Here is a 13,590-nt window from a genome sequence, read left to right as displayed (position 1 = left end):
TTCCTGCAGGAGCAGTGGGACTCTCTTGTAAATAAGATGCTATGCTTTCCATCACAGACTTTGAATAATTCACTAAAATTAAAGTGCATGATAACAGCTTCCTCAAAGTTAAGCCAGAGCTAATCTGAGAGTGGTTTTGGTCAGTGGTGGCATACCTGGCAGTTTCACTAAAGCCTACAGCACTCAAAGAATGTATGCCATCACCTACAAGAAAAACATGTTTTTAATAGTAGAACTTAATGAATTATTGATATCACTTCCTAATACCTATTTACTGTAATTTTCTGTGCTCAGGAATTTAGCTGCCTATAATGGTGTTTCCTAGCAAGAGCAAATGTTCATTTAATCTAATTTTCTCTTGCCTTGCTTCTCATAAAAAATATTTGCAGCTGGGTACTCACAGGAGTAAAGTTAGTTATTTTTGGTGCTATTTCAAACCTGCTTTTCATTTTCTTTATGCGAGTGCCTGCAGCCCGCCCCAGCACCGCTGAGCAGTGCCCAGGCTGCCTGGCTTTCCTGGTGCCTGTGCCAGGGAGGGGGAGTTTTGCAGCTGGCGTCAGGGGTGGGTGAGCTGCAGCCTGGCCGGGCAGACCCCATCTCTGGCGCTCCCATCCAATGCCTCCGACGCCAGGCTTGGTGGCAAAGTAGCCAAGTAATTCAGCTTGGTCCCAGTCAGTGGAGGGGAGTGCAGCTGCAAGTCCAGGCTGGATATGGAGATAGAAACCAGGATGTCAAGTACATGGAGGAGTAAAATAGCGAATTTCATGGCAAAGTTATTGAATTGATGGCAGCAAGAAAACAGAAAAATGCGTGAGCTTAGATTTATTGAGATTCTGGTGCCTTTCAGTTGAATGAAATCATCTGCGGCAGCTTTTCAGGCACTTTGCAGTCTTACTCTAGCATCCACGCATCCATTTATGCTCGCTCCCCTTTCTTGTTTTAAATGGTTTCTGCCTCTCTCAAGGCTGGAAATCATTATTTTCTCTCTAAAATGCCAAAGATAATATGTCCCAAGCTATATTCAATCTCCTCTCTAACATTGTTTTAACTAACACCTTTTTTGAGGAGAACAATTTGAGATGCCACCACTTTTCTTTATCTTTCATTACTCATTTGGTAAAATCAGGTAAAATACTATTTGTCATGGCAATAACCAAAAATCTATACTGGGCAAACACTGCAGTCATGTATCAGGATGTTAGATGGGTAGTGGTTTGTACATTAACATGCCTTTGCATCACATTGGAAGATCAGGCTCACAGCAGAAAACTGATACGTTGTTGGGCTTTTTTGAGCAGAGAACCAGAAGTTAGAGTTCGGGTTTTCATCCTGTTAGGGATGCTGATTCATAGGGTCTTTGGACAAGTATATACCTGTTAAAATCTGTGTTTTGTTAATTGCCCTGCCAGCTTTTTCTGTTCTTAAAATCAGGAGAGTAATTGTTCATACCTAACTCCTAGCACTGCATATAGTAAGTGACTGAGGATTGAGTTTACAGACTTAGTACTTGGAGCCCAAGAAGTTACTTTATTCATCAGTGGTGGTGCATTTAAAAGTAGAAAAAATAGGTCAGCCGCACCTGCTGCAGTTTTGAGCTGCATGTAAAAGGGTGGAAAGTAATAGAAGAAAAATAATTGTTGTGTGTTTTTTTGCAGGGAAGCTTGGTCGCTTTCCACCAAGGATGCATTACCAGGCCACTCCCGACAGCCGAACTGCCCCTCATTTTCCAAGGTCCCACCTTGCTGAAGCAGTTGCCAAAGCCAAGGCAGGTGGAGGTGGTGGTGGAAGCACTGGTGGAACTGGGAGAGGTCTTGTGGGGCAGATTATCCCTATATATGGATTTGGCATCTTCTTATATATCCTGTACATTTTATTTAAGGTAAGACCAACATTAATTGAAAAGTCAGGGAAATAACAACGAAAAAACACTCTCAAAACAGAAACAATAGTCCCATTTCTGTACCTGGTTCCATTTCAGCCTTGCTCCAAAACAAATGCTTATGCTGGACCTTTGACTGGTGGTTGAAAGATTGGTGTATCCTGTGGTTTTTACTATTGCAAAGGCTGTAGCTAAGAATGCAAGGACAGGTTGCTGTGATCCTGTATTGGCCTCTGACCTCTTACAATTTTCTTAAGGATTTTTTTTTCCCCCATAGAAAATATGTATGTCTAGAACAATGTTACATTAATTTTGAATATACACATAGTATTGTTTTCTATTACAGGTGACTACATATTATATATACTGTATATGTCACATACTGTGCTATGCATTTCAAGTGGGAGAGAGGGAGTACAGTTGCTGCATAGCTTCTGGAACAAAAGCACCATGTTGTTGGAGAATGGGAGTTTGTAAGGTTGTATTGACCATGCTGGAATTACCCCAGCTGCTAGGAACTGGTTGAAAGCTAGTTTAAAAAAGCATAGCCCATAATTCCCCTCAAGTGTTTCACAAGTGATTTGAACTTCTCATAGCTTTTCGTTACAGACATGACTTGCATGTAGGTGATGACAGTCAGCTGTGTGGGAGGAGGGAGAAGTGGACTTGTGGAAATGTTTTTTTCCTTTGAGTAGGGGCTGAATCCAAACAGTTAAGCTTGGTCTGGACAGACAGGGGCAAGAACGAAGTAAATTGGGTGAACTGATCAAACACAGAGAAGACAAAGGAAATAGATAGCCTGCAGCCTCTATATAGAGCCAGCCAGTATCTTTGCTGCAGGTATAAAGTTGGTAAGGAATAATGGCCAAAAGCATTGCAAGAGGGACAAGCGAGGTCACATACAATTTCTTCAGAACCTGTCCTTTGTTTCACAATAATTGCCCAATGCGGTTTTTTCCCTCCTATACACAGAAGAATAGAACAGATAAATATTCTAAAATGAAGACGTTATTTTTGATGAGTTATGCTTTCACTATGTTTAAAAATATCATTTGTTCCAAGTGTCTTTCAGGAGTTTTCAGCTGGCAGGATCTCCCAGGCATCTTTCATGGTTGTCTGTTTTTGCTGCTGAGCATGCTTTTCTCTCGTTACTTTCTGGCACATTTTAGTTTTCTATCCTTTTTTCTATTGCCTTTGGGGCTTATATGTTACTGTTGCGGTAACTCATAAAAGGGTGGTCTTTTTTTCACTCATCAGCTGGCTTCCAAGGGAAAAGCTACCGCTGGAGAGCGGAAATGCCCTACTGCTGCGCCTGGAAACATGAAGAGGAAAATCAGTGAGTATGGCTTCTGAGTTGTGTCTGTGTAGCTGTTGACTCTGTAGAGGCACGGGCCAACTGGGTTCTTCAAGTCTGGGGCACGATGTAAAGCTGCTGTTTCCCCCTGGGAAAGAACAAGCCAGAAGCTTCTGTGTTGGAATGAGCAAGAGTTAAAAAGTGAATTACTGCACCGTCCTCACTTTCTAATCTCATTCAGCTAATGAGACTCTGCCATAGTAGCCTGATCCCAAGCCCCCCTGGATGCAATGGCTTTTCATGAGGTTCACTGAGTCAACTGTACGGATTTGCTGAAAAGCTATGTAGCTAATTATTAAAAATGTATAATAGGATGTCCATCTGTAATTATTCTATGTTCTGTAATATTCTAGTGATAGTACATAAAGATATTATTAAAAGCTAACTTCATTTTTTTGAATTTGTGAATTCTTAGCCATCACCAGGCACTTCCGTACTTTTTCCCTTCCCTTTTTTGCAATGCTCAGAGTTTTCATGAGTGCAATAAAACAAGCAAATAGTATTCTGAAATGGTATTTTGATTTTACCTAAACATCGGTGGGATAGATTCAACTATTTGTAGCTATTTATTAGATAAATTAATAAGCTTACTATTGAGGATTGGATGAGTAGTTACCATAACATTATTTAAATACGTTGTGTTTAGCTGACCAAATTGTAATAGGAAAGAAAAGTACTTAGGGCTTTATAGAAAGTGCTAGCAGTAAAGTAATTCTCTTAACATAGCTGTAATTATCTTGACATTAATGTGTATATTAGGAATACCTAATGTATTCAGTGCTATAGATTGTATTTTCAGTGCACTTGTACCACATTGTGCATGGCAATTTTATGCAATTTATTAGCAACAGTAATTGTATTTTTTTCTCTAATGCTTAGTAAGAGAAACTAACTTTGCAGTAAGTGAAATGTTTACCGTCATTATAACCCAAAGAACTAGTGATGAAAATTACCCTGCTGTTTTTCTGGAGCTCTTCATTTGTATTCCTAAAACATTCGTGGTAAGCTGTAGCAGAGCAGGGGACAAGTCACTGGACTAGGAGCCTTACATAGTGACTTGGAGGGAGTAACTGCCTTTCTCTTTGCCAATTTCCCTTCCCCTATTTTTTAAAGTCTCAGACATGCAAAATAATTACATCAGTGATACATTAAGTAATGACATTCTCTGCAGAACAGAGATCTTTCTAAAAGCAGGATGTTTGTGGATGGCTTTCTCCATTCCTACCATGCTATGTCGGAGTTCCAGCGTGCCTTTGTAAAATGGATGTGCCTGTAGCAGCTGATTATTTAACTAACCCAGCCTGGTTTCATTTTGTTCTGTGGTGGGGAGCAACGAAGTCTCAGCTATAGGATTTTGAGCGTGAGCTGCAAAAGCCAAACAAGCAGCTCAAGCATTTTTGTTGATGTCCATGCTATTGCATCTTTACTGTTAATGCTTTTGGGTAAATTAAAGTCAGTATGGCTGTTCCTGCATGTATGCATGTGTGTCTACTATTGTACTATGGACACATTTTTTGAAAAAAATGCAAGCATGGAAATAGTGTGCTTTGCTCCGCAGACAGACACCATGTGTCTAGCTGTTGTTCATCCCGGTAAGTCTGGCAAACCGGTAGCAGTCACTGGCTACCCTGGCACACTTCTGCAGGGTTGGATGCCATAAAGCCCATGAACTTTATTCTCTTTTTGGTAAAGATGTGGTTTCTCAAACCTTAGACTCATGAGAAAATACTCAAGTGACTTTTTTGTCTCTGTTCCCAAGGACTTAACAGGGAAATTCCATGAGAGCTATTAATTCTGTGGTAGGCAGTAAAACACTATGGTTTCCTTAGGAAAAAAAACCAAAAGGTATTTTGCCTAACTTTAATCTCCAGAGCATTTACAGTGGCCCACTCACTCTGCTTATTGAGAGTTGCTTGGGAACCTTTGAAAGAAGGTGCTTTCTGTGTGTCCCATTACCATTGCAATAGTCTTCACCTTCTTATACCAGGAAAAGTAGGTAGAACTCTTTAGGCTGCATGTTTTAGTTTCCTCACAGCCAGTTTGGTTTGGTACAGCATCTGCCACCTGTGATAATGGGACAGGGATACATTTTCCAAGTTCCTACTGACAAGTCTTGGGATTTTGTTTGTTTTACAGCTGACTATGAGCTCACTCAACTCCAGGAAAAACTGAGAGAGACAGAAGCAGCTATGGAAAAATTAATCAACAGAGTAGGACCAAACTGTGACAGGTATATTTCAAATTACAGCATTTTAAGGAGAGATTCTGCTCTGATTAGAAATTAAGCTTTCTTACATTACCTATATTAAAATAGCATGTTTGTTACTACTTCAAACTGTAGAAATTTGATTTTACACATCACAGTTTTTGTTCTGCAGGTCTCTTTTCAGCATCTGTATTTAAACTAAATAATTTTTCCAACTTAATTTTCCTTGAACAGAAAAGCAACAGTCCCTACCCTCCCCCTTTGTACAGTATGTTATTTGGAAGATAAGGACAGGTATGTGCAAACAGAAAATAAAACCTCTACATTTAAAGTATATAAACCAACCTATCTTATGTGGCCAAAGTAATACTGATTCCTAAGAGACCCATTTGTTTTATGTTATTTTCCAGTTGTATGGATTATTTTTCTAAATAGAAATGCTGTTGTAATCTACGTAAATGCCTTTTAGAATATCCATAAAAGATTTCTTTAAGGGCAGAATTATATAATAATCTGATTCTATAACTTAGTTTCACCCTGTAACCAGTAAATCCATGCATTTGCTTCTAAATATAAAGGAAAAAAAGAGAGTTGTAAAATCAGAATTTAAAAAATTATTATATTTATTAATGTTTACTATAAATCTGAGATCACTATTCTACATTATAAAGAAACACCAGAAAGAAGTCTGTGTTTTTCATAAGGAGTGTAACACCACATCAATGGGACAATGCATAACTGCAGTATTTGAATATTTAAATACCATGAATATTAAGGTGATGTTTGCAAGCGAAAAGATAGCTGTTCAGGTTGTAACGCATGTTAACTGTCCGGATCAGTCAATGCCTGTTTTAACCCATTCTGTAGGAACAACTCTGAGCTGAACTTGCACATTAGGTTCATTTATGCTTTGAACCGCATTCTCTTTGGTAGTTTTGCCCACGTTGCACCGTGCCCTGTATTGCAGCTGCACTCACCTCAGCAAGGCGAGGTGCCAGGCTTGCCTGGGTTAGGCCGGGTTCCAGCGGGAGAAGCCCTAAGCTGCTCTGGTTTTGTTAGCAAAATGGAAGGATACTATTTTGATTATTACTCATCTCTGTTTTGGAGAGCTAATGCAATGCTCTATGCATAGCTTTAAACTGCCAGAAATAGGCTTATGAGCTGCCCAGATGCTGTGTTGACTTTCAAGATAGGATATTTTTTTTACTGAGAAAATGGGTTTAGGGTCTGATCCAGTATTTGTTCCACTCTGTGTTACTGGCTCAGAGCCTCTATTTAGTAGAACTTCCCTTCTTTGTTCAACCAAACTATTTATATAGATGGATCTAAAGGCCTCGGGGGAAATCAGAATCTGAATTTAATAAAGAATTTTGTATGTAGCCTCTTTAAAGAGAAGGGGAAAAGCCCTCTAAATGGAGCAAATATAGCTGTTTTTCAAGTACGCCCAGACTTTGAAGCTTTCTTAATCTACACTGTGATTCTCATTAAGTTCAATAATACTGGATGAATGCCTTAAAATAAAATGTATGGTTAGAAAGTGTAATTAGAGCACGGAGCACAGTGCTAGGCTTACTCAATCTGGATGTTGCTAGATTTAAATAAAAAGGGAAGAGGAAGAGTGCAAAAATGACTTGAGCTCCGTTTATTAATATGCAGTTAAACAGAAATCCTTACAACAGAGAAGTCAGAGAAAGAAATAACTGGTATCAAATTTAAACCAATGCTGAAAGACCCCAGGTGAGACCATGGCCCATTATACTGGATATGGCAAAGCGACTCCCAGCCCGCCAAGTGAAGTATTAGTAACCAAACCAAAGGACATATTTTGCATTCTCACAAAAAACCCGATGTATCACCATAACACACAGTGTTTGTAATAGTGCTGAGGTCTGAGCTCGTGCCTCAGCGTCTTCTCACCGTACTTCAGGAGTGTTCTCCTCCCAGCTGAACTGCTCCAGGATTCATCCTGGCTTTCTCCTTCTGGTGGAGATTCATAGAATCCAAAGACTTTCTAATTTTGTATATTTTCTTCAAAAGAACATTGCTTTTGAAATACAGGTGAGTTTGGAAGGACAGTTTATTCGCAGATAATGCTGTACCATAGAAAGAAATCCTGTTGCAAAGGAATAATGTATACTGTGCTGTGTGATTTTATTCTGCTTTCTTCTGTAGCAAGTGTATGTGTTGTTTTCTTGCTGTGGCTTGTCATGCTCATTCTTTTTCTTTCAAAAGCATTTCAGCGAAGTGAGGCTGGGAGACCTCTCAATACTATTAGCTGCTTTTCTCAGATGGGATAGCTAGTATTATCCAGCCCTGTGTTGTAGAAGGTAGGCAGACAGAAACTTGGGTTTGCTGTTTTTTTAATGAGGCTTGAAGACCAACCTCCAAACCAACCAAGGAGACCTCCTTCCAAACCAGCATACCATTTGGAATTGCTACAGCCTAAAGTACAGAAACCCCCTTGCAGAAATGCAAATCTTTCAAAAAGTGCAAGTTTTACTAGTACCAGTAAAAGGCCTAGCATGTATTAGCAAGAACTAGAAGCAAGGTAAAGAAAGCAAGAGGAAGAAAGCACTGCCTGACCAGGTTCTCAGCAACATAACCAAACCTAAACTAAGGGACAGACAGAGGTAATTGTTACCTAATGCACTCACTTAAATGGGTAGTACATGGTACCTAAGGATATAATGATTCACAGCTCTGAGAAAATCTAGCACTCTTCCCAGCTCTTTTTTCAACAGATTATAAATTTAAATACTCAGTTTTGTAATTTATCATCACATCCTATCACTAAGGGGACCTCAGTATCTCAAGTTTCTAAATGTAGACCTTTATAGTCCAGTATCTCTCAGCAGAGATGAGGAACCTTGCTGGGAGTTTGATAATTCAGAAATAAAGACCTGATGGATGCTTATATAGGGCTCTCTGCATCAAAAGCATGCATATTGCTTTTTTCCAGGCTTTTAGCAAAGTGTTTCAATGTTGGGACAGTGATAGAATGGGTACAAAAGACTTCCGTACCCATTCTTACAGATTACTTTCTTACACGTATTCTTTTCACCACTGTCTGTAAAATTTGATATTTTGAAACCACTTTAAATTGGAGAATACTTGTAAATATTTTTCTTAATGGGATTATTGTACAATACTCTCTTATAAAAAAAAAAATCTCAATTTCTGGTAATTAGGTAAGAGGGAGAAATAATGCAGCTCACTTACCTGTTTTGAAAGTCGTGTTTACCAGGCTGTCAATTGGAAAAACTTACCTTTTTACCATAAACCGAGCAAATGTGATAAGGAAGAGCAAGAGAGAGAGGCTGTACTCTGCGGGGTGCCATTTTTAGGCTACAGCTGCATTTTAGTAGTGATTATTTTAAGATCATTAAGCTAAAAAATACTGGTTGACATGTCTGAGATACTGTGTTAGATTATGGATTTTCACGGCAGTCATGATAGCACTTTAGGAAATGTGTTTTCAGTGTAGGAATAAGAAACCTTTACCTGTTAGTGAGCACTTTGGGACTCTACAAAATGTAAGCATTGCCACTATGAAAAGCAATAGCTATGTTGGAGCTGCAAACACACAGAGCAAAAATAATGACCTTTTCTTACACTTTTGCATTTGTTCTCCTCTCAGTATTCATAAGTGCATTATACCCTGGTAAATCTCCCATACGCAGGCAGCCAGATGTCTTACACATTGCCAGCATCCTACAGTTAGTCTTCCTACAGGCCTTAAATGAAGTAGAAATAGTGCATGGGCTTTGGTTCCTCCCTCTCTACAGGGAAATCTGTCTTTTAAGCAAGGTATTTGGAGGAGGAATACTCTGAAATACAGAGAACCTTGTGTTGCAATAAGACAGAGCTTTCTAATGAGAGTATCCAGCATATCAGGAATTTTCCTGTATGAAATGCCGCAGTGATGCAGCTACATTGATTGCTCCTATTAGATAAGCTAGCATATCTCCCCATTGTGCTCAACAGCTAGGCCTCTCTGTCTTCATCCAGGTGATATATATTCAAATTACATACACTTTTGTCTATAAAAGGAGGATTAGTTTGGCAGTTCTATTACAGCTTCTGTCAAAGGCAGCTAGCTGATGAAACCATTTCTTTTTGTGTGCCTCATAATTCACATCTCAAATTCTACATCTGCATAACCCAGGCTTTTGAGAAGACACTGTCTCACCCCCTCGCTTGTTCTGTGGCACAAACTGCCACCGCAGCCTGGGGGGCTCAGAGCAACCTCCCTACCGCGTTGGGGCCCGATCAGCTTTTCCAGCTGGGGGGCAAAGTGCCCTCGGGGGAAGCGATGTTCAGCCTTGTGTACTCGGTCAGACAGTTTAATCTGGGTAGCTGCTGCTGAAACCAGTGGGCCTGCTCCTCGGCTAAGGTCAGTTACAGACAACGGTGCGTGCAGCTGTGCACAAATTCTAGCCCAGGGTCAGCACGTTGATCACCACCGCACAAACCAGCAGTATGATGGCTTTAAACCAGTATGACTCTGCTGCCGTTAGTGCAGTAACTATTGTGTTACTATCAGTCCCATGTACGTGGAGCAGCACAAAGTACCTGTTGATGTGCTGCTTTAGTCATGACAGTTAGTAAGAGGAAAAACTGAAGATGGTGGACACTGCCATTTTTCAATTTTATGAGAATTCAGGTACCTGAAACAAGGTTTAGGTAGATAGTAATCACCTAAATCCCAGATCATTAATCTGTTTCCAACTCCCCTCTTTCCAGCTAAACCCTAAAATTCACTGAGCAGCTGTCTAATCTTGGAGATTATCTGTCTGATGGTCTGGAGATCACCAGAGATCATCCGTCTGACCTCCCGTACTGCCTGCAGGTCAGCATTCTGCATGTGCCGAGGGCCAAACCAGGGGCAATAGGGCCTGCCTAAAACACAGCCAGTCAAAAGAGCACCGGAGTAGTGCCTCGGTCCCCTGAGAGGCTTGAGCTGGCACTTACACAGAGGTCAGACACCTGCTCAAGAACAACTTGAATCTCAAGACGAAACAAGCACAACAATCAGAACCGTTTTCACCCCTAAGTACAACCGATGTCTTTTTTATTCTGCCCTACTGACTGACAGTAGAGCTCAGATCACCACCCTCCAAATAATTCTTTTTTGCCCACAAAAAGGGATTTTTAGGAGACTATTTTTTTTCCAGAGAAAATAACATCTAATGACTACATGATTTTATCTGTTGGAAGCATTTTTGTTACAACAATAAGTAATTGTATTGCCTGAGCAGTAGTAATTACTAGAATCAGCAGTGTAGAACCAGTCAAAATTATAGTTTGCTTTTAATCTGATAAAAATCTCAGTCCTCTCCCACTCTCCTCCTGACTCTAAAGGGCAAGTTCAAGTTAAATGTAACACCTTCTTTTCATTTTTAAATCTTCCTACCAGCTTCTCCCCCCACCTCCCCGCTGGCAGCATTGTTGACTCTGTATAATAACATGATGATCTGTCCAATGGGTATTTCTTAATGACGCCTTGCAAATTTAATACCGTTAATGGTCATAATTGGGGATCGTTAGACTCTTGAGAGTAATGTCTGTCTGTATGAGACATTTTGATCAGCCTGCACAAGTTGTTTTAAATGTAGCATAGGTTCTGAATTACATTTATTTATAATGCTTCAAACAAGGTGTGGCCCTCTAATTCTCACCTAACACTCTTTTAAAGGCCAGAAATTCTGTAGTGTCTTTTGTACCATAGCTCTCGCTTGTGTGTCACTTCCATTTTGCTCTCACATATTGGCTGTACCTGCCTGCCTTTACCTGTTTAAGTTTGCAGGCTTTCTGGATAAACCTTTGTACCGAGCTGAAGTGCAGACCACATGCAGATGTTGAATAGCGATCATACTGCAGCCAGGTTTCTTCAGATTGTGCTGCTGGGCCGGACCAAAGAGTTGAGTTCAAACTCTGTTAATAGTTTGTAATAATAGTGGACTGAATTCTGCCATCTAATATTTTCTAGCAGGACCCAAAATGTTACAACAGAACAGGAAAAAAGGTTACTTCAGCAACTCCGAGAAATTACTAGAGTTATGAAAGAAGGAAAATTCATAGATGGCATCTCTCCTGAGAAGGAAGCTGAAGAAGCTCCCTACATGGAGGACTGGGAAGGTAAGCAAGAGCCTTTCTTACTATTACCCTGATGAGAAAAGTTGAATAAGGGTTACCTATAGTCCCAGATCCTTTCGCAATTTTTTGTTAACTTTTTAATCCTTCCTTTTTAGAAGTCAGTTTTCAAAACTTTGCAAGAGGTGGCTTGTTTTCCCAACCATAATAGAAAGAAAATATATTTTGAGGCATCCAGCATTTTCTTTAGTGTAAACACTACACTGCTGCCAAAAGCGGCATATGAATATTCACATAGGCTCCATCTGCTGCTGGGTCTTGGCTGCTCTAGCTTTATAGCTTTCCCTTTCTTTGCTGGGCTAGATTTCATGCAAAATCATAAAACCCTTGGAAATCAGAATCAGTATGTTTTGCATAACTTAACAGTTTTTACTTTTGATTAGTCATTCTTTGTTTGCTCCAGTATTGTAAAAGTCAACTCCAGGAAGTCTGGTTTTTAAAAATTCTTTATTTTAATGTCCTTTCCATTCCTTGGTGTTTACTTTTTACATAAATGGGTTTTCAAGATATCCTAGTTGAGCTGTGCACTATCATAATTTTAAATGCAGACTTAATTCCTTGCTCTTTAAGCAGCTTTCAAAAATGATCCAAAACATAAAGCATAAACAGTGGCCTCAAGCTCTGTTTTCTGAAGTCAAGTTCATGATGCATTTTCTAAAATGAAATGCACAAAGTCATTGACATCATATCTGTTTTTTCAACTTTATAAATAATGCTGTTTATAGCAGAAGTCTTCAAAACATGAATCAGTCAATCTGTAGACAGAAGCCAACAAAAAAAATGGATATATTTAAAGATCAAAGACCTGCAATTTTCACTTGTTAGCTTCCATAGCATTCAGCAAATCTCAGATATTCACTCCTGAAAGTCAGCATTGATATCCTGGCTCCCTAAAAAATAGGTGGAGTTTTCTCATCATCTCCCAAGAAGTCATGTTTTGCACATTCTTGCCACGGATTTAATACTGTGGTGTATACATGGCATGAAATAGATGACACACATACTGACAGTGCTAAAAGCAACTGTTATAACAAATTTGTGCATCCATCACTGAAGTCAATACTACTTTTAAATGCTGGTAACACTTCAAGTTGCATATCACTTTATTCCTAAGGTTACCCAGAAGAGACCTATCCTGTCTATGATAATTCTGATTGCTTCAAGCGCAAACAAGACACAATCCTTGTCGATTACCCTGATCTGAGCCAGCCCTCTGCAGAAGAGCTGGCAGAAAGAATGGAGGGCATGGAAGATGAGGAGCATCTGTGCAATGAAACCCTGCTAACTGATCTCACCATGGGAAGGGGCAGTCATGATGTAATGCAGCAAGAGGACAAGGTAACTGGCATCAGTGAAGAGGAGAGGGACGTTCATCACAACCAAAACATTGAGGAGTGCTGCTGTTGTTATGAGGATGATGATCCTGCTGTCATAGCAGAGAATGCTGGATTCTACTCTGAGAGCTGCAGTGAAGCAGAAGAGTCGACCCAAGAGGACCTGTCTGTGGAGTCTGAAAATGAAAACGCAGCACTGAAAAAGCAAAAAGCCAGTGATTCAGATGAAACAGGCACACTGAGAAAGCGCAACATGAAAGGACTTGAGTAATAGGGACAATCGTGGATGTTACCTAGGTGATGAAGGTAGAGGTCATAAACTGTCAGTCATGTGTTTTTTGTTCCCAATGAAGACTTCTCTGTGTTCATCTCCTTGTACCAATATAATTCCCATGGTAACAATCATCTACCAGAACTGGAAGCCAATGTAGCCTGTCATGGCTTACCATGATGTTGCCAACAGTGTTTTGTCTTTGCTTTTTGGAGATTAGTATCTTGGGGCAGATTCTGAAGAAACAGTCCTTGGTTTTGCCCTTTGTCATCCCTGAGTTAACCAAATGGAGTTGAATGCACCATTAGCAAGTTTGTTGATGATACCAAACTGGGAGCTGCTGTTGACTCTCTTGAGAGACAAGAAGCCTTGCAGAGGGATCTGGAGAGATTG

General features: G+C 40.0%; 1 protein-coding gene across 1 annotated transcript; it reads left to right on the top strand.

Moving 5' to 3' along the window:
* Positions 1-1,663: 1,663 nt before the first annotated feature.
* RIC3 (RIC3 acetylcholine receptor chaperone) lies at positions 1,664-13,354 on the top strand. Its single transcript, XM_009705869.1, has 5 exons — positions 1,664-1,879; positions 3,137-3,215; positions 5,370-5,463; positions 11,432-11,577; positions 12,707-13,354. The coding sequence occupies exons 1-5, from the start codon at positions 1,682-1,684 to the stop codon at positions 13,195-13,197; spliced, it is 1,008 nt and encodes a 335-aa protein (XP_009704171.1). The 5' UTR covers positions 1,664-1,681; the 3' UTR covers positions 13,198-13,354.
* Positions 13,355-13,590: the final 236 nt, after the last annotated feature.

Source organism: Cariama cristata, unplaced genomic scaffold (genome assembly GCF_000690535.1).
Source record: "Cariama cristata isolate BGI_N322 unplaced genomic scaffold, ASM69053v1 scaffold34228, whole genome shotgun sequence".
Lineage (NCBI taxonomy): Eukaryota > Metazoa > Chordata > Aves > Cariamiformes > Cariamidae > Cariama > Cariama cristata.
The sequence above is the reverse complement of the archived record's forward strand: the minus strand, read 5'-3'. Positions and strand labels throughout refer to the sequence as shown.